The sequence below is a fragment of the Chlorocebus sabaeus genome, chromosome 20 (assembly GCF_047675955.1).
Source record: "Chlorocebus sabaeus isolate Y175 chromosome 20, mChlSab1.0.hap1, whole genome shotgun sequence".
Classification (NCBI taxonomy): Eukaryota; Metazoa; Chordata; class Mammalia; order Primates; family Cercopithecidae; genus Chlorocebus; species Chlorocebus sabaeus.
In genome coordinates, this window is record NC_132923.1 from 99,454,956 (window position 1) to 99,474,453 (window position 19,498).

The 19,498-nt window shown below is 44.4% G+C and overlaps 1 protein-coding gene across 1 annotated transcript in view; it reads left to right on the forward strand.

Moving 5' to 3' along the window:
• Positions 1-10,883: 10,883 nt before the first annotated feature.
• GNL2 (G protein nucleolar 2) overlaps positions 10,884-19,498 on the forward strand; it is a 30,018-nt gene continuing 21,403 nt past the window's right edge. The window contains exons 1-5 of the mRNA XM_007979369.3: positions 10,884-11,078; positions 12,883-12,967; positions 13,925-14,019; positions 15,897-16,036; positions 18,941-19,125. Of these exons, the coding sequence (XP_007977560.1) occupies positions 11,015-11,078; positions 12,883-12,967; positions 13,925-14,019; positions 15,897-16,036; positions 18,941-19,125 (569 nt within the window). The 5' untranslated portion in view covers positions 10,884-11,014. The remainder of the gene's footprint in view (positions 11,079-12,882; positions 12,968-13,924; positions 14,020-15,896; positions 16,037-18,940; positions 19,126-19,498) is intronic.

Genomic DNA, 19,498 nt, shown 5'->3' on the forward strand with positions numbered 1-19,498 from the left:
AGAGAGAGAGAGACCTGCACTAAATAGACCCTTGGGTGAGCTAGCATGGATGGGGACAGAGGGAGAGTTAGTAAATCTGGGCCCCTTCCTTTCTCCATCACCGCTAGCCTACCAGGTTCTTGGTGACAAGAGACCCAGGCCAGTGGCTAGAGAAGGTGGCTTGGGTTCTGCCCCAGAGCCTTCCAGAACTTAAGTAGGAAATTGCGAAACAGGGCTACATTTTGAAAGAGAAAGTATGTGAAAAATGGTTCCTCCCTCGCTCGTTCGCTCTCCCGGAGCTTGGTGCAGGGAGGTGGGTGAGATGGATTCCTGGCTGGACTCAGTCTGGCGTGGGAAAGAGGCAGAGCTGAGTCCTTAGGGGCCCCTCAGGCCAGGTCTCTGCAGCTGTCAGCCTTTGGTTATTGATCCTTGTTATTGGGATGCACTTTTTCCATCTGTCGAGCATCGGCCTGGTCCATGGAGAAGGCCAGCTCCTTCTTCTGGCTGAGTTTTGTCTCCTAAAAGGCCGGCTTCTGAGGGCTTCCTCTGCAACCCAATATGTACCATGGACTGCTGATTAAATACTTGGAATGTCTTCAGGGTGAGCCAGGCCTGTCCATAAAATGGGAGGCATTTTGGCAGTTCCAAGGCCCCTGGCACCCAGTCTTGGCCCCGGCCTGGCTGTCTTCTTCAAGGAGCTGCGGTGGGCCTCCCGCCAGAATGCTTCCCTGGGAAACATCGAAGTGAGTTAAAGTCAACAATGAGTTCATCTCCAAAAGGAATAAACTGGCAGCCTTCAGGGCAGGAGAACAGAAGCAGGGGGTGGGGGAGGGACAGGGACTGGGGGACAGAGGAGGGGGATAGGTGATGCTGTAACAGCCAGGTCAGATCCAAGCCTGTCAAATGAGCTGGCAGCGCAAGGAACAAAGAGAGGTGCTTTCCCGGGCCAGTCCTGGAAGGCTCGCTTGGCAAAGGTGTGACGATGAGGGTGTCACAATCCCAGGGACCATGGAAAGTATTCTCCTAAGGATTTGGAGCTGGAGCAGGACACTGAGATGGAAAGAGGCTGTGGCGATTGGGTGGGTGGGGCAGTGAGCTGTGGCCCTGCTGACCCAAGCCTGCCCAGGGGGGATGTGAGGATGGCCATTCAGGCAGTTGAACTCCACTGTCTCATCTTGGAGGACTTGAAGAGGGAGGACTCGATGCTGAGGCCAAGTGACTAGCAGGCTCACCAAGACAGAACCCAACATTTTAATCTAATCATTGTTCCCATCAGATTTATCTCTGAGGGCTTTACATGTGGATGATGGTTCCTGATTTGAGCCAGAGTCTCGCTGCTACACTCTTCGCTGCCTGGGGCACGAGGAAACCACACCCTAAAGGGTATTGGACTGCCCTTGCCACACTTGGGCCTCAGGATCCAATGGCGTGGCAAGCTCAAAGTGAGCACTGCCCTGGGATGGGCCTGAAGCTGGAGCCACCTCTTTGTGGGCCCCAGAGTAGAATCCCAGCCTACCCAGCTGCTTCCAGGCCTGGGCTCAGCGTGGAGGAGGGCAGCAGTACCTCCCTACTTTGGACAGAAAAGTCTGATAAAAAGCTGCCTGTTCCAGGTTGAGATACACATAACCCATCTGGCTCAGACTTCGGATATGCCCCAGGGGCTCACGGACTCTGGCAACAATTGCCTTGAGTATATACTTGGCCTTTCTCCCAAGGGCAGGACCATTGCCGATAGACTGTGCTTGATTTCTCTCATGCCCGCACATTCATTCTCACAAGGTATTTTATTGTACGAGGTATTTGCCTACCACGCATAGTTACAATTCTTTTCCCACCACCAAACCAACAAAACGTCCACAGACATTGCATCTCAATTTCTCACAAACACATTTTCATCGCATTCCCATGGTTTACCCTTCTGTTTCCCTCTTTTTTTTTTCTCCCACTTTTTTCAAACCTGTTTCACCCTTCTGATCCTCCTGATCCCTCTCCATGCTGGCTGACTGGCTTCTCTGCTCTCCCAGATGGCCTGTAGCACCCCATCCACTACTCTCCTTTGTCTTCCTTTTTTTGCTTTCCTTTGGCTGTGTGGCCACAGGTTCTTCACAGCCATGGCTTGCCCAGTCCATATTTCTCCTGTATATTTGACCAATTGCATTTGTCTTTTGGTATCACAGGCTAGATGTTTGTCGAGTGAAGGAATGGACCAATCCCTCTTGGATGGGAATGTTCTTATATTATCCCTGGAGATGATAGTTTTTGATGGTGCTTACTCCTTTTTCCTTCTAGAAGGAAAAATGAGGCCAGCATCAAAGCTCAGTGGGGCACCAGGGCAAAGCAAAGCAATTTTGATCTTTCTGTCATTTGGCCACAACTCTTGATGGCAACCCAGATTTCCAGGCCCATCTCCTGCCACTCCCATCCCCTGCCCCATCTACTCTTCAACTCAGAATTACTCACTGGTGCCCAATAAAAATACACTTTCAAGTTCCCATACCTTTGTCTATGCTGTTCCCTCCCCCCAAAATGTGCTTCTCCCTGCTTTCATCTGCAGACCTTCTACTCATATTTCTTACCTAGATGGAATCACCCTTCCTCTGTGAAGGAGGCCCCGCCCCAGTAGCTGCTCCTCCTATATGTTTTTACGGACTATTTCACCTTTATGACATCCTTGTCTGCATCCCACGGCCTAAGATCAGCTCCTGAAAGCAGAGACTGTGCGATGTATTATTGCATTCCTATTCTTTCCCAAGTCTCTTGAGGCTGTGGGTATAGTTGGAAATACTCTCATAGCGCTTACACTATGTGCATACATGTAGCGCTTACAGTACTACACATTGACACAGCGCTTACACTATTCTAAGCCTTTTACTCGCATTGCTTCATTTAATCCTCAACACAGCCCTGTGAGGTAGATACCATTATTAGGCCCATTTTACAGATGAGGAAACTGAGACACAAAGAGGTGAAAGGATGTGACCAAGGACACACAGCTAATAAATAGTGAGGTCAGAACTGGACCCCAGGTAGTCTGGCTCAGCTACCACTTAGCTATGTGAAAACTTGCATTTTCCATGTGCTTTTCCGTACCTTGATACCATGATATGCAGCCTGGTGAGTGTCTCATTTATTGGCAGGAGGGGATTCTGAGGGTTGGATCATATATGCTTATAAATAACACTATAGGGCCTGCAAGCACATCCATCCGCCCCTGCCTCTCGAGCCCCTCATCAGCATGCATTGCTTACAAAGCTATTCAGACTACCTGCCAGTATGTGCCCCTGTGCCATGCTGCAGGGGCTGCCTCCAACACGCCTGAAGCTGCTCGCACTTGGTGTAGCCCCTAAAGAGCATGGTGCACCAGAACCATGCTGGGCAAGTGGACCATCTCCTCTACTTTCTGTTGTGCTTTGCTTCAGCGTCACCAAAGTTGCTTTCCCAAAGACCGTGGACAAAGGAGCACTTTGGATTCCTGCCTGAAGTTCCCTTCAGGCAGAAAAAAAAAATCCTGGGGCTCACCTAGGAGACTGACAGATCAGTGCTGCTCCCCTGAGACTTGCTTTTGTCCTCTAACACCGACTCTCTCCCCATGAATTTTAAACCTCTGCAGAGAGCCCCCTGCTGGTCCATGAAAGTATGAGCTACATCAGGTGTGGAGTGGACCCCTCGTTTGAATGCCCAGGGCAGAAAAAATGAAATATACCTCTACAGTGGGATGGGCAATGTTCACTCTCAGAGAGCAATGGCAAATAGATAGTCAGTGAATGGCCAATTCCCTGTCTCTTCAATGATCAGAGCACACACCAGTGCCCTAGCACAGGGGGTTGTAGGCAAGTGTTTTCTGTAAAAGGCCAGGTAGTAAATAATTTAGGCTTCACAGGCCTTTTGTGGTCTGTCATGTCTACTCATCTCTGCCTTTGTAGTGCAAAAGCAGCCATAGACCATATGTAAACAAATGGTGTGGCTGTGAACCAATAAAACTTTATGAACCCAGAAGTTTGAATTTCATATAATTTTCACATGTTACAAAATATTATTCTTATTTTGAATTTGTTCAGCCATTTAAAAACATAAAGACCATTCTTAGCTTGTGGGCCACATAAAAACAGCAACTGGTGGGATTTGGCCTGTGGGCTGTAATTTGCCTACCCCTGCACTCAGAGATAAGCTACTTGGTTTGGTTCATGCCTTTTCTTGACGTAGGAGAGTGGGGAGTATACAGCAAAACCTGAGTCCCCAGGTCCTGGGCACAGTGACTGGGCATCTTGGGGATTTGCCCAGCTCTAGCTAGAAGCAAAACTGACAACTTTAAAGTCTCTCACATAGACTTTTAAAGCATCTAGAAGTGGCTGGCCGCAGTGATTCATGCCTGTAATCCCAGCACTTTGGGAAGCCGAGGTGGATGGATCATTTGAGGTCAGGAGTTTGAGACCAGCCTGGCCAACATGGCGAAACCCTGTCACTACTGAAAATATAAAACTCGTCTGGGCATGGTGAGCCAAGATTGTACCACTGTGCTCCAGCCTGGATGACAGAGTGAGACTCCATCTCAAAACAAACAAACAAATAAAACCATCTAGAAGATTCCTCCAACCTGGGTTGCACAGTGAGTAGGAAGGATTGCTTTTCCCAAAGATAAGGAAGTGGTAGACTTATCTTTTTCTAATTGGAGTTCTAAAAAAGGAAACACAGCTAAAGGTTTTGACCAGTTCTTCCTCTGCTGCTTGAGAAGATATTCACTCTGACTTTCTTCCATACCTTTGCCTGAATCTCTATTTTAGAAATAAGATTTTGTTCCTAGTCTAGACTAAACCAGACAGAAGAGCAAGAGGGATGGAGGAGGTCAATGAAAATCTCAGTGTCTTGCTGGGCAGAGGATGCCCTTAGGGCAAGACTGACCATCTGACAGACAGAGCTCCACTGATCTGTTGGTTTAGAAGGGAAGTTAACTTTTCAGATTCTTTAACGTGACATTATTCCACTGGAAACAAACCAAGGGACCTGGATAAAATTTTTAAAAAGTGTTTTCTTAAAGAAAAAGGAGGGAGGTGGGCAGGAGACAAGGGGGTAAAGAATTATACAAAGATTTGGTCTAATGGCTTCAAAATCAAAAGGATACCTGGACAGATAGATATCAAGTGTAATAGGAAACACACTGATCCTGGGGAGATGACTTAATATAGGCCCTCCAACCTCCTCAGAGCTTAAACAATTATAGACAATTTGGAATTATATTTTAAATTCCCACATCAGTGTGTGTTCTGGATCCACTTCTCAGGACAGAGCCAGCAGTCTTGAGTTATCTAAGCCAGGCTGAAAATCAGAGGCCATTAATAGTATCTCATAAAAGGGCTTCTCAGATTTTCTTGAGCAGAATATGCCGAAGACCACAAGGGATTTGGTGATAGGAAGGAGTGAAATGCTTCTAGTTATTTTTCCAAAGCTTAATCTGGGGATCTTTTTGAAGAACTCCTACCCAGCAGTGAGATGCATGCCAAGACTAATACAGACTGTTTTTCCCACTTAGAAGTGGTGACCATAAAGATAAGTTTCTCGGGGTTCCCAGAGGTGAGTCACCTAGCCATTTTTACAGCTAGCAAGCCCACCAGTTTGCTATATCCTTGTCCAAGAATTTCCCAGGTATCCTAGACTGAAAACTGAGGGTAACTTGGCCTATGAAGCTCCAAGTTAATACACTTTACTTTTCTTTTTTATTATTATTATTTATTTATTTGTGGCAGGGTCTCACTGTGTCGCCCAGGCTGGTGCGCACTGGTGTAAATCTTGGCTCACTGCAACCTCTGCCTCTCGGGCTCAAGCAATTCTTGTGCCTCAGCCTCCCTAGTAGCTGGGATTACAGGCGTGCGCCAACACGCCCAGTTAATTTTTGTATTTTTAGTAGAGACAGGGTTTCACCATGTTGGCTAGACCGATCTCGACCTCCTGACCTCAGATGATCTGCCTTCCTTGGCCTCCCAAAGAGCTGAGATTACAGGCATGAGCCACCACACCCGGCCGAACTTTACTTTTCTTATACTTGAATTTGCTTGTAAAACTGTTGAGGTTGTATAACCAAGGACTCACTTTTTTGTTTTCTATCAAGGAAACAAAACAACAAAACCCTGTAGATATATATTCTGAGGCTTTCTCTGTTCTTCCAGAGTCCCAGAACCTAGCACTCGGGGACTAGGACTGTTTCATATTGGGCAGCGGTCATTCCGGGGGCCCAACTCTTGGCCTCAGCAGGCAGGGGTCAATGCATCATGGACTTGCCAGAGGAGAGACACAAGAGGCCTGAAAAGAGCAGCTTCTGCTAGCAGTTCAATTAGGAAGTATAACCCAACAAGCTGACACTAATTAAGAGCTAATGGCCTTACAATGGAGCGTTGCCAAAGGGTAACCCTCCGGCTGCAGCATAAATATCGAGGCATTTGGGGCAGAGCCAAGACATATATTTTCAGAGTACATTAGACACTGCAGCAGCCTTCCTCACCCTGGCTCCGCTAAGAACAAGATGATTTAAGATAGGTAGGAAAGAAGCTGAATCTTCCAGGGCTGCCTTCTGGTCAACTGGCCAGAGAGCCTCCGAGTGACTCTTGGGAAAGACTTCACTTTTGTATATACAAGAATCACTTGAGGAGCTTGCCAAAATGCAGATTCTCTTGGCCCCACCCCCAAGATGGTCTGATTTTGGAAGCTCTGGGATAAAACCCAGGAATCTGCATTTTTATTTTATTTTATTTTATTTTATTTTTGAGACAGGATCTCACTCTGTCGCCCAGGCTAGAGTGCAGTGGCGCAATCTCACTGCAGCCGCCACTTCCCAGGCTCAAACGATTCTCCACCCTCAGCCTCCCAAGTACCTGGGACTACAGGTTGGAGCCACCACGCCTGGCTAATTTTTGCATGTTTTGTAGAAACAAGGTTTTGCCATGTCACCCAGGCTGGTCTCAAACTCCTGAGCTCAAGCGATCCACCTGCCTCTGCTTCCCAAAGTGCTGGGATTCCAGGCATGAGCCACCACGCCCAGCATTTTTAAACAAACCCCCCAAGTGATTCTGATGCTTGTGGTTCTCAGACCACACTTTGAAAAATGCTGCTTTAGAAGCTGCTGCTATTTGCCCATTAGACCCCAATGACAAACTTTTTACAGAATGAAGATTAAAGTGAGGTCAGGGCCGGGCGCAGTGGCTCATGCCTATAATCCCAGCACTTTGGGAGACTGAGGCAAGGGGATCACCTGAGGTCAGGAGTTCAAGACCAGCCTGGTCAACATGGTGAAACCCCACCTCTATTAAAAATACAAAAATCAGCCGGGCGCGGTGGCTAAAGCCTGTAATCCCAGCACTTTGGGAGGCCAAGACGGGCGGATCACGAGGTCAGGAGATCGAGACCATCCTGGCTAACATGGTGAAACCCCGTCTCTACTAAAAAATACAAAAAACTAGCCTGGCGAGGTGGCGGGCGTCTGTGGTCCCATCTACTCCGGCTGAGGCAGGAGAATGGCGTAAACCCAGGAGGCGGAGCTTGCAGTGAGCTGAGATCCGGCCACTGCAGTCCAGCCTGGGCGACAGAGCGAGACTCCGCCTCAAAAAAAAAAATTAATTAATTAAAAAAATAAATAAATAAATACAAAAATTAGCTGGGTGTCCTGGCAGGTGCCTGCAATCCCAGCTACTCAGGAGGATGAGGCAGGAGAATTGCTTGAACCAAGGAGGCAGAGGTTGCAGCGAGCTGAGATCGCGCCATTGCACTCCAGCCTGGGTGACAGAGCAAGATCCTGTCTGAAGGAAAAAAAAAAAAAAAAAAAAAAGTAAGGTCAGGATTGTCTGCTTCCTGTGAAGACACCAGTCCAGAACATGGCATTTCCAGCCAGTCTCCATTAAGGTCTTCTCATTCACAGAAACCTGTGGTTACCAGGAGCAAGATTTGAGGGGATGAGTAGCTAATCCTGGATTTTGAGAAAAATAGAAAGCATCCCTGGCCAGTGCAGTGGCTCATGCCTGTAATCCCAGCACTTTGGGAGGCCAAGGCAGGCAGATCTCGAGGTCAGGAAATCGAGACCAGCCTGGCCAATATGATGAAACCCCGTCTCTACTAAAAATACAAAAATTAGCCAGGCGTGGTGGCACGTGCCTATAATTCCAGCTACTCGGGAGGCTGAGGCATGAGAATTGCTTGAACCCGGGAGGCAGAGTTTGCAGTGAGCTGAGATCACGCCACTGCACTCCAGCCTGGTGACAGAGCAAGACTCCATCTCAAAAAAAAAAAAAGCATCCCATCTGCATGATGTGTACCATGTCCGTGATGCTTCCATATACCGTAACTCATATGCTCTTATTGCAGTCTTTCAGGGTAGTTAAGTTATTGCATCTGTTTTAAAGCTGAGGAACTGTAGACCTGGAGGTGTAGCTTGCCTTTGCTGGTCAGCATGACATCAGAAAAGAGAGTGAAAAATAGTCACTGCATTACAATGCGGCAAGCAGGGCAGGCAAATCAAACCAGTAACTTAAGCTTGACCTACCTTCATCAGGCTTTTTATCTGCTGGTAGAATTGACGTTGGTTGTCAAGATCAGCAAATATTGTTGTAAAAGGATTGATGGGTCAGATTATAAAAATAGATGGAAAGTTTGTACGATAAATGCAAGCAGAGTATGAGAACAGGAGAGAAACAACCCACCATATCATCTGGGAAAATGAAACTCCTTGGCAAGACTTCACAACAGCCTGATTCAAAATTTCATAATGAAATTATGTCTCTGATCAAAGCCTGAATGAGCTCATAGGCTGATTTTTGCCATCCGTGTTTATTCTGGTTTGCACCAACTTGAGGCATCAGAAACACATTAACTGAATCTTCTCTCTGGGAGGAGGCTATTGTACCCTTGTTTTGGGGATCAGAGGGACAGTGTGGGGTGGAAGGGGGCATCTTCACTGAGCATGAAGTTTTTATCCAAATAGCTCTCAGAGCTTCCCTAACACACAAGTCAGGGTCAGGGCCTTCCCAGCAGAATTGCATTTAATCTCATGATACTTGCCCTTGGGGCAAGGAAAGCGAAGCTCGAGGGACAGAAGGTATTTCCAGCTCTTGCCTATGACATGGCCTGCTTTTGCTCTAAAAAGAATGTTTTGGGGTTTGTTTCAAACTCGGAGAAATAAAGACTCAATCATCCCCTGCTCAATTAGAATACCTCACTTCATAACAAGTTGTTCGTTTTTATGAAATGAGCTACACTGCATGTATCCACCCTTCCTCTTGCCTAACCATCTCTTTTCTGGCCTATCCAGAGGGTGCAAAGATGGCCACTTCCTGACAACTTGAGGTACCAAAAAAGAGACAGGGGCCAGGCACAGTGGCTCACACATGTAATCCCAGCACTTTGGGAGGCCGAGGCGAGTGGATCACCTGAGGTCAGGAGTTTGAGACCAGCAAAGCTCGAGGGACAGAAGGTATTTCTGTCCTGGCCAATGTGGCGAAACCCTGTGTCTACTGAAAATACAAAAATTAGCTGGGCGTGGTACCGTGTGCCTGTAATCCCAGCTACTTGGGAGGCTGAGGCAGGAGAATTGCTTGAACCCAGGAGGCGGAGGTTGCAGTGAGCCGAGATCGTGTCACTGCACTCCAGCCTGGGCGACAAGAGCAAGACTCTGTCTCAAAAAACAAAAACAAAAACAAAAAAATAAAAAAATTTTAAAAAGAGGGCTTCTTGGTTGAAACACTGGCATCTAGAAACTTTATTTTGGCTGGTAGAAACAGAAATCACTGGGTCTTAATGCCTTCCTTCACCCTCAAGGCAAGAGACATTCCCATCTACTCATTCTTTCATTTAATGAATATTTTTTGAGTCCTTTGTTTCAGGTGCTATTCAAGTCTTAAAGACACAGCAGTGAACAAATTTACAAGGTCCCTGCTTTCAAGAAGCTTACATTCTAGTTTGAGGGAAGCAGCCAATAAACTGGTAAAAAAAAAAAAAATTCAACTAGTGATAAATGCCATGAAATAAATAAAACAGAATACTGTAACAGAGTAACTGTGAAAGGGTGAAAGGTGGCTGATTTAGACAAATTAGACAGGAAAGAGTTCTCACAGTACGAAGGGTCACCAGATAAAATACAGAACGTACAGTTACATTTGGATTTCAGGCAAACGATGAATACTTTTTTAGTGTATGTATTTTCCAGGCACTATTGGAGGTGTACTAAAGAAATGTATTCCTTTTTTTCCGCTGAAATTCTAATTTAATTTGGTGTCCTGTATTTCTATTTGCTAATTCTTGCAGGCCTACCAATAGGTGATATTTGAGCTGAGGATTGAATGACCACCTATGCAAAGATTCTGGGAAATAGTGATTCAGGCAGAGAGAATATCTAGTGTAAATGTCAGAATAACCAGAGGGAGGGAGGTACACATGAGATCAGATAAATAGGCAGGGGCCAGATCACAGAATCCTGCAGGGATGGCAAAAGTTTGAATCAATCTCTGTCTCTCTCTGTTTCTCCCTTTCCCCTTCCCCTACCTGTCATTCTAAGAGTGATGATAAGCCGCTGGAATTGTAAGGAAGAGGATGACACCGTCTAATGGATATTTGGCTGCTGTGTGGTCGGCAACTTTTGGAAGGACTTCGAAGACAAATTCAGAAGACAAACTTAAGCTTGTGTCATTGGCCTGGGAAGAGGCTTCTTTATTTGGAGGTGGACCCAACTGGGAGCTCTGGGCCACGCGTTCAGGGTAACTAGGCGGTTGCTATGGAGGGGCAGCTTGGCGGTTGCTAGGGCTGGAGCGGGCTGGGGCTCCACTCAGGGCGACGCCTAGGTGGCTAGGGCGGGGGAGGAGCCAGGCCGGTAGTGGCGCGCGCCGCGCGTTCACAGGAAGTCGCTCTGGGGCAGGGAGGGGCGCGAGCGGAAGTGACGTAGGTCGTGCACACGTGGTCCGGCGTGGTTCACGCGGGTTACTTCGGCCGGGCCTGGGTAGTTCTAAATTTGTTTCCCCACGTAAGCCGGACCTCGCACTCCGGTCCCGGTCTCGTCGCCAAGATGGTGAAGCCCAAGTACAAAGGACGGAGCACCATCAACCCGTCCAAGGCCAGCACAAACCCGGGTACTGGCGGCAGGGCTGATCGAGGGTGGAGCTTGGAGGAAGTATAGGGAAGGGCTCCGAGGAGGACTGGAGGAGAAGGAGGGTTACTTGGGTGGCATTGCTTAGAATGACTATGAGCGGGGTGGCTGTTGGGGATGAAAAGGGAAAAAGGAAAGCAATATTTGTGGTGGTTTCTTCTCAGGGGGGCACTGAGGAGGGCTGACATTGCACGCCTGGCAGGCCAAAGTGTAGTCAACTGGTCTAAAGTCAGGGAAAGTGAACACTCAGGCTGGCAGCCTCGGGTCCTCTCCAGTTGAGAGATGCAGAGAAAGTCAGCTTGAAAATGGGTAATCGGGCCTTTTACACGTGATCATATTTGCCGGCCACCTTAACTTTGACTTTTAAAATGAGAAAGGGATTGTAGTTTTTGCCCTTGGAATTATTCTATCTGGTAAAGTGCTTAGAGAACCCTACAAAGAAGTCAGTATGATCATTGCAGTAAGGCTGTTTTGGAGATGTGTGTAAGTTTTGGCGAAGTTCCACCTGTAGGATTAACAAGACATCCTGTGGGAGAGTTCTTTCTATTCAAGTTTAATTAATAAAACTTTGTTTTAAAATATGGTTTAGAATTTTTGACAATTTTAATGCATGTTGAATGTTTACTCCGGATTGATAATAAATTATTCACTTTGCACAAACTGGAATCTCAGAATGTTAGACCCCAAAAGTCCCTTAGAGATTATGATTTTACAGGTGAAGAGACTGAATCAAAATGCAGGAAGTGGCTTGTCATAATTGCAACAGTTAGTGAGTAGTAGTAGAGCCGCCAGTCTCTACTGTTAGAGAGTAGGAGAGCCAATGGGCTGTGATTTCAGCTTGTCTTCTACTGCATCACTTCAGAATCAGACAGTTGATTTAAAGGGCTCCCAGTCGGGTGTGGGCTCACGCCTGTAATCCCAGCACTTTGAGAGGCCGAGGCGGGCGGATCACCTGAGGTCAGGAGTTCAAGATCAGCCTGACCAACATGGTGAAACCACCTCTCTACAAAAATAGAAAAATTAGCCGGGCATGATGGCGGATGCCTGTAATCCCAGCTACTCGGGAGGCTGAGGCAGGAGAATCGCATGAACCGGGGAGGCGGAAGTTGTAGTGGGCTGAGATCGCAACACTGCACTCCAACCTGGGTGAAAGAGCAAGACTCCGTTTCGGGAAGAATAAATAAATAAATAAATAAATAAATAAATGGCTCCCAAAATGAGAAAATGAGAAGCTAGGCTAGTATTACCCTGCTCGTTTGTTCTTCTCTTTCTCTTTGAGATGTAAGGCAAGAATTGCTGTGTTGATTAAACAAAAATCAAACATTAAGAAACTGGAACACATATATATCAAAATTATAGTCTCCATGGTGCCTTGCATGGAAGAGACACTCCATAGCCATTTAGTAACGGTTTGACCTTGGGCAAGGTGTCTGACCACTGTGCCTCAGTTTCTCACTCTGCAGCATGGGGATAATATATCTATAGGATTTTTGTATGGATTAAATGAGATGATGCCTATAATGTGGATAGCCATCATAAGTGCTCAAAAATATTAGCTATTCTTCTCTCAAATACAATCCTATCGAGGATCAAAGGTTGGGTCAGCTTTGTCATACCATATAGCTTCAAGTAATAATTATTGGAACAACATGGAGAAAGTAGAGATTTTTGTGGTTGGTGGTTTCTTACCTAATTTGGGTGAACTACTTGTTGCATTTTAAGCAATGACTTGTTGGTTATCCTGGTTGGTTATCAAATAGTGCACTGTGTACTTCTGCCTTTTGTAGATCGAGTGCAGGGAGCAGGAGGCCAAAACATGAGGGACCGGGCCACCATCCGGCGCCTGAATATGTATAGGCAAAAGGAGCGCAGGTGAGCATTGGGTGCTGTCATCCTTTCTCTTTTCCTTCATGTCCTTGACCGCTAGCTGAGACTGATTAAGCCTTTGCTGTTCTCACCCCCACTTCCTCCAAATAAGAGTTATATATTCTCGAATATAATTGTATATGAATGTCGTTAGGATAAATGGTTAATTTTTGGTTAAGGGCATGAGTAGCTGGTAGTGAAATAGTGATGGTTTCACAGTACTTAAAAGTAGAGGTCTTGTTTCTCACAGCCCTGACCTTCACAAATGGCGCATTAAATCTCAGCGTTAAATACGGCCAGATATAACAAAACCTACAGGACTATAGTTAGGAAAGCCACCAGAAAATGTGTTTTTTAATGCCAAAATGTGGATCAAAACCATTGTGGCACTTGGACACTCATCACAACTCCGAGTTCTGCTGAGGTAGCCTCTACCACAGGGATTTGCTGAGTGTGGCATTCCGCCAGCTGGTCTTAGTTTGTTTGGTAATTAGATTCTCCGTCTCCGTCTGTTCTAGAAGATGTGACTAAAATACAGATGTCAATTAACTTATTATGCGTTAGTCATCTACTTTGCAGTTTGTTTTAGAATTTGGAATCCCAGCGTAAATCACCCTCTACTTGAACAATTCATCTAAACCAGCCTTCGAATAGTTACCCAAAAAACTCAAGTATGTGTTTTTTTTTTTTTTTAAGTAAACAGTAAACAGATTTTTTGAAACATCACCGTTAGTTGTTATTTATCTAGCAGAAATCATTACGTGCTCTGTTGCAAGAGGTTAAATGGCTTTTGGGCAATCTGTTTCAAATGTAGAAGTACTTTGTGTTTACTGGAATTGGTACTTCATGATCATTTAAAACCAAAGTAAGAAGTCCTTTTGGTGGAAAATATATTCTGTAAATCAAACTTTGCTGTTGCCATTCTTCTGTTGTCAACCAATATCTGTTCTTTCCTCAATTTAGGAACAGTCGTGGTAAAATAATTAAACCCCTGCAATATCAGTCAACGGTGGCTTCTGGCACAGTAGCAAGAGTAGAGCCAAATATTAAATGGTTTGGTGAGTACTGTCCCCTGCTACTTTGCTCTGCAAAATGTATGCTGAGTGGAAACGGCTAGGATGTTTAAATATCTAAACGACAGGAGTTTTTGGTGAGTGGAACTGTCAAGGATTATCTGAGAAAGGGATAAGAAAAAGTACTGGGAAAAGTAGTGGTGGTAGATTTAATAAATAACTTCTTTTTGAAGAGCGCTCACCATTAGTAACTGTAATTGAACCCTCTTAAGTAGATAAGACCATCCTTAATGACTAGCATTCACAGACCTTAGAATGCTCATCTTGATCTTTTATGCTTACCTGGAGAGATACTGTTTGAGAGGTGGCCTTGTAGGTGTTTGTGCATATATCCTGCAGGGTAAGTGTATTAGCCCAGAGTTCCTCTGAAACACTTCTTAATGGAGTTTTTATTTGAACTTGGGTGACAAAGGGTCTCACTGTTGAACCTTCCAACAGTGATAGAGTATCTTCAGTCACAGGGTGATCACAGCTTCTTCCTTGGGAAACTCCCTGTTCCATTTCAGTCTGGGCTTTTAACTTTGCCCTTAGCCACTGGTAATGTATGGGCACTTTAGATGATCAGACCCCAGTGTTTGCTTAGTGTTTGACCTCTGTCCTTGGGGGCAGATGGCAGCTACCTTTGAGTCTCTTATACTTTTGGTAGGATACTTCCTAGGAGCTGCAACACAGAAAGATGTCAAAGAAAACTCTGCAGAGAAGCATTTATCATGGCTGCCGCGTACTGTGACTCCAGATTAGACTGCCTGGTTTAAATTCTAGTTCTGTCATTTATGTGCAAGTTATTAAGTCCGTCTGTTCATCAGTTTTCTTATCCCTAACATGAGAATAAGATGAAACCTATCTCACAGGACTGTCGTGGTAATCAAATGAGTAAATACAAGCAAGGCACAGTGGCTCGCCTGTAATCCCAGCATTTTGGGAGGCCAAGGCTGGTGATTCACTTGAGGTCAGGAGTTTGAGACCAGCCTGGCCAACACGGTGAAACCCCCATCTCTACTGAATATACAAAAATTAGCCAGGCATTGTGGTGGGCACCTGTAATCCCAGCTACTTGGGAGGCTGAGGCAGGAGAATCCCTTGAGCCTGGGAGGCAGAGGTTGCAGTGAGCTGAAATTGTGCCGCTGCCCTCCAGCCTGGGTGACGGAGTAAGACTTCGTCTCAAAAAAAAAAAAAGTAAATACATATAAAGTGCTTAGAATAGTACCTAGCAAATAGTGAGTATAATATAAGCATTACTTGCTACCATCATTACCACCTTGCTGTTTTGCATTCAATCTGCAGCATGCTGTCTAATTGAATGCTTTTCAGGATCTCCCTCACAAGGTGTTTTCCAGGTGGTGGTGCAGGGCTCTGTCTTGTTCCCTTGCATGGATTCATTGGTTAATGAATCATTAACCAATTGATTAACCAATTGAGGTCCCTTTGGATCCTCATAACCCTAAAAGTGGTAACTATGACTCAGGTTTCAGTGTTTCAAGATTCTCTGTCTATACTGACTGATCAGCTGTGATTGGCTCCAAGTTTCTCTGCCAGATCTAGCAGGAAGTAGGACGTTTGTCAGATCTCAATTCCATTCCACGCTGTTTATTTCTCAGTTTCATTTAGTCAGGAAACGGCTTGGAAAACTATTGAAACCCTTTGTGGGTCTGGGTTGGTGGAATAGTTCATAGTGTGCATGTGCAGGAGAAGCAGTTTTTTGGTTTTTTTTCCTCTTTTAAGTTTGGAAACAGCTCCAAGGGATGGATGGATCAGGTACTTGGGTGAGTGAGGGTAATTTAAAATCTTGCCTTTCACCGTGTCAGTGGAAGATGGATGTGCAAATATGTATTAAGTGGCAACATTCTTTATTTGTAAAACAGGAAACACACGTGTGATTAAGCAGTCATCATTACAAAAATTTCAAGAGGAAATGGATACAGTTATGAAGGATCCATACAAAGTTGTCATGAAGCAAAGCAAGTTACCAATGTCTCTTCTCCATGATCGAATCCGGCCTCATGTAAGATGTAGGATATCCCTGGCGATGGAATTTCCTGGGCAGACTCCTTGCAGCTCCCTCTCTAACATATTTGTCTTCTGTTTTTCTTAGAAAATAGCAATTTCAATGTAGCAATGATGAACTTCCTAAGACCTCTGTTTTCATCTTTTCACGTTTAGTATGAAGTATGGTAGTGTAGTGGATCAAAGCACAGGTTTTAGAGTTGAGACCTGAATTTTAATCCTTGCTCTATCCGTTCCTGTACCCTTAGTTGGGTTTCTCTATGAACTTTAACTTCTTTGCTTTGAAAGTATAAATAAGCTGGGCGCAGTGGCTCACGCCTGTAATCCCAACACTTGGGAGCCCAAGGCAGGCGGATCACTTGAGGTGAGGAGTTTGAGACCAGCCTGACCAACAAGAGGAAACCCCATCTCTACTAAAAATACAAAATTAGCCGGGCGTGGTGGTGCATGCCTGTAATCTCAGCTACTCGGGAGGCTGAGGCAGGAGAATTGCTTGAACCCGGGAGGCGGAGATTGCAGTAAACCAAGATCGTGCCATTGCACTCCAGCCTGGGCAACAGGAGCAAAACTGTCTAAAAAGAAAAAGAAAGTATAGATAACCCACCTCCTTGGGTTATTGGCTACAGATGAAACGTCTGTAAAGCACTTGGTCCGTAGTAAGCACATAGCACACCACCTAATAAGATCTAAATTGATAACAGATATTAGTAATATTATTTATTATTATTTATTTTGGTAGGCAAACTTGTTTTAAGTGGTAATTCCATCAAACATTGGGACAGTGTAGAATTAGGATTGAGTTGGTAGAACTTTGGTGTTGGGTACGTTCGCTTTTGTAAGATCCTTGAGATTTCTTCTCAGCTGAAGGAAGGGGTGCTGGTCTCATTGGTTGTCAATTGCTGAAGTTTGAAGTACAGTAAGGATTCAATCTGGGTTGAATGGAATGAGTTTCACACAGAACAAAGAAAGAGTCTGATGTTTGTCTGCTCATTTTTACTTGCATTGAATAATAATTCCCAGAAATGTAACCATTACATAAGCTTCAGTTCCGATATGGGGAGGGGAGAAAAACATTGACATGCGTACGTGGGTTAAATAGTTCAAAGAAAAGTGTTTACTTGCAGAACAAAATAAAAACTAAGGCCTGGTTATTGCCTCAGGTTTTGTCAGTTATGTTTTGTTTTATGATGGACTAGAAGAATGGCACCTATTAGTGGAATGACTGTTTTCTTTCAGGGGAACACATGAGTGTAATTCATGAACCACAGACAAGTTGCTCATTTCCCTTGTTCTCTTTGTCTGTTTTCCCTAAAGCCATCTTTTAAGCAACTATTGAATCTTGTTTATGAGAAGAACAGAGAGGCTCTATCATGGATTTATTGCTTTGTTGCCTGTTCTTGTTGTCAGCGCTTCTAAAATTCAGTGTTTAAATATCTGGTATGTAGAATGAAGGGTCTACAGTTGCACCAGTCAGCTTCTTTGTTGATGCGGAAAGCTACTTAGAGTAATTGATGCATTTTCTGCTTTGGTCTTGAAAAACCTTACCTATTTTATTTTAGTATGATATCTATTATAAAATCTAATTCTGAGAATATTTTGCACAGTAGAGTTAGATCAGATATGCATATTCATCTATGTGTTTTAGAACTACTGTATTTCTGTAGCAATACAGTAAGAGTACTGTAACTTTGCATATGTACTTTATTATATACTGTATATTACTGTATTATACTTATTAATGTGTAGATTTATAGGCAAAGCCTTGTGTGCTGTAACTTACAGGTTAAGAGATTTTGAAGATAATTTTGGTCACACTTGATTTTACCCAGTGACATTAGAACCTGTTTCTCATGTAAAATTGAGCTGCTTCTGTTTGGGGATGCTCCCGAGTGGAACATAGTGACTAAAACTAAACTGAGTTGTGGGTTAGAGCATCTGAGAAAATGAAAATAGTTTAAGGATCTTTAGAAGTTGGAAGAGGGGATCTGTTAAAGTTCAGAAGCCATGGGGGCTGCTCCATCATCCTCACAGCTTTTGGTAGTGGTGCTTACAGAGGAGCTTGTGCTAGGGGGAAAAGGGTGATTTTCTTCTTTTTTCTTTTTTGTTACTGTCTGCCGGCTGTTAACATTCTGTTATGTGATAGATCCTAACTCAAACTTTGACTTTTATCTTGCTTCAGAAATTCTTATGCCTGTAACTCCTTTACAGGCACATCAAGTTCTAGTTAGTATCAGGTTCCTTTTATCACATCTAAACTATTATTTTGGACTTTTGCTAGATGTTTTTCATTTGAAGACTTGCCATGTGCATTTAATAAAAACGTTACCTAAATTAGGGAAAATGTTATCTGAAACTAAAATGCATCTTACAAAACAAACAATTCCTTTTAGCCATGAAAGAAATTAACTTCCAAGAAAAAGTTGGCATTTACAGTTGGTTTAAAAAAACCTCACAAATTTGAGTATGATTGTCCTTGATAAAATCTATGAATTTGGCGAATTTTATGCACTTGTTTGAAAGCTAAAAAAAATGGTGGAAAAGATTAGTTAATTTTCATCGCTGTAGCCTTAATTACATTTGACTAAAGTTTATGATAAATGAAATAAAGCAGAGTTTTTGGCAAGTTTTTGCACAACTATTCATATTTACTTTGATTATTTGTATTACTTTTGTATCTCTCCAAGGAAGCTTACAGAACTTCAGAATAAGGGAACCAGTGTTTGTGCCATTTCAACAAGTATTTCTGATTTGAAACCAGACTGAAACCATGTTTTTATAGATTTGGGTATGGGTTGAACCTTGGAAAAATAAAATCAGAAAGTCTTTCCTAGGTGGGTGTTTAGCTTTTCGCTTTTCCTCAGTGCTTTTCTTAGTTTTACCTGTTATTCTTGTTTCTCTTCAGAAATCGAAGGTCCACATTCTTGAAACTGAAAGTTTTGAAACTACATTTGGCCCTAAGTCACAGAGGAAGCGACCAAACTTATTTGCAAGTGATATGCAGTCTCTTATTGAAAATGCTGAGATGTCCACTGAGAGCTATGACCAGGGCAAGGATCGTGATTTGGTAACTGAAGACACGGGTGTGAGGTAGTTTTTTTGTTTTTTTGTTTGTTTGTTTTTTGAGACAGAGTCTCGCTCTATTGCCCAGGCTGGGGTGCAATGGCACAATCTCGGCTCACTGCAAGCTCCACCTCCCTGGTTCATGCCATTCCCCTGCCTCAGCCTCCCGAGTAGCTGGGACTGAAGGTGCCCACCACCACGCCTGGCCAATTTTTTATATTTTTAGTAGAGACAGGGTTTCACCGTGTTAGCCAGGATGGTCTCAATCTTCTGACCTTGTGATCCGCCCACCTCAGCCCCCAAAGTGCTGGGATTATAGCATAAGCCACTGCGCCTGGCCTTTTTTTTTTTTTTGGTGGACAGAGTCTCACTCTGTTGCCCAGGCTGGAATGCAGTGGCA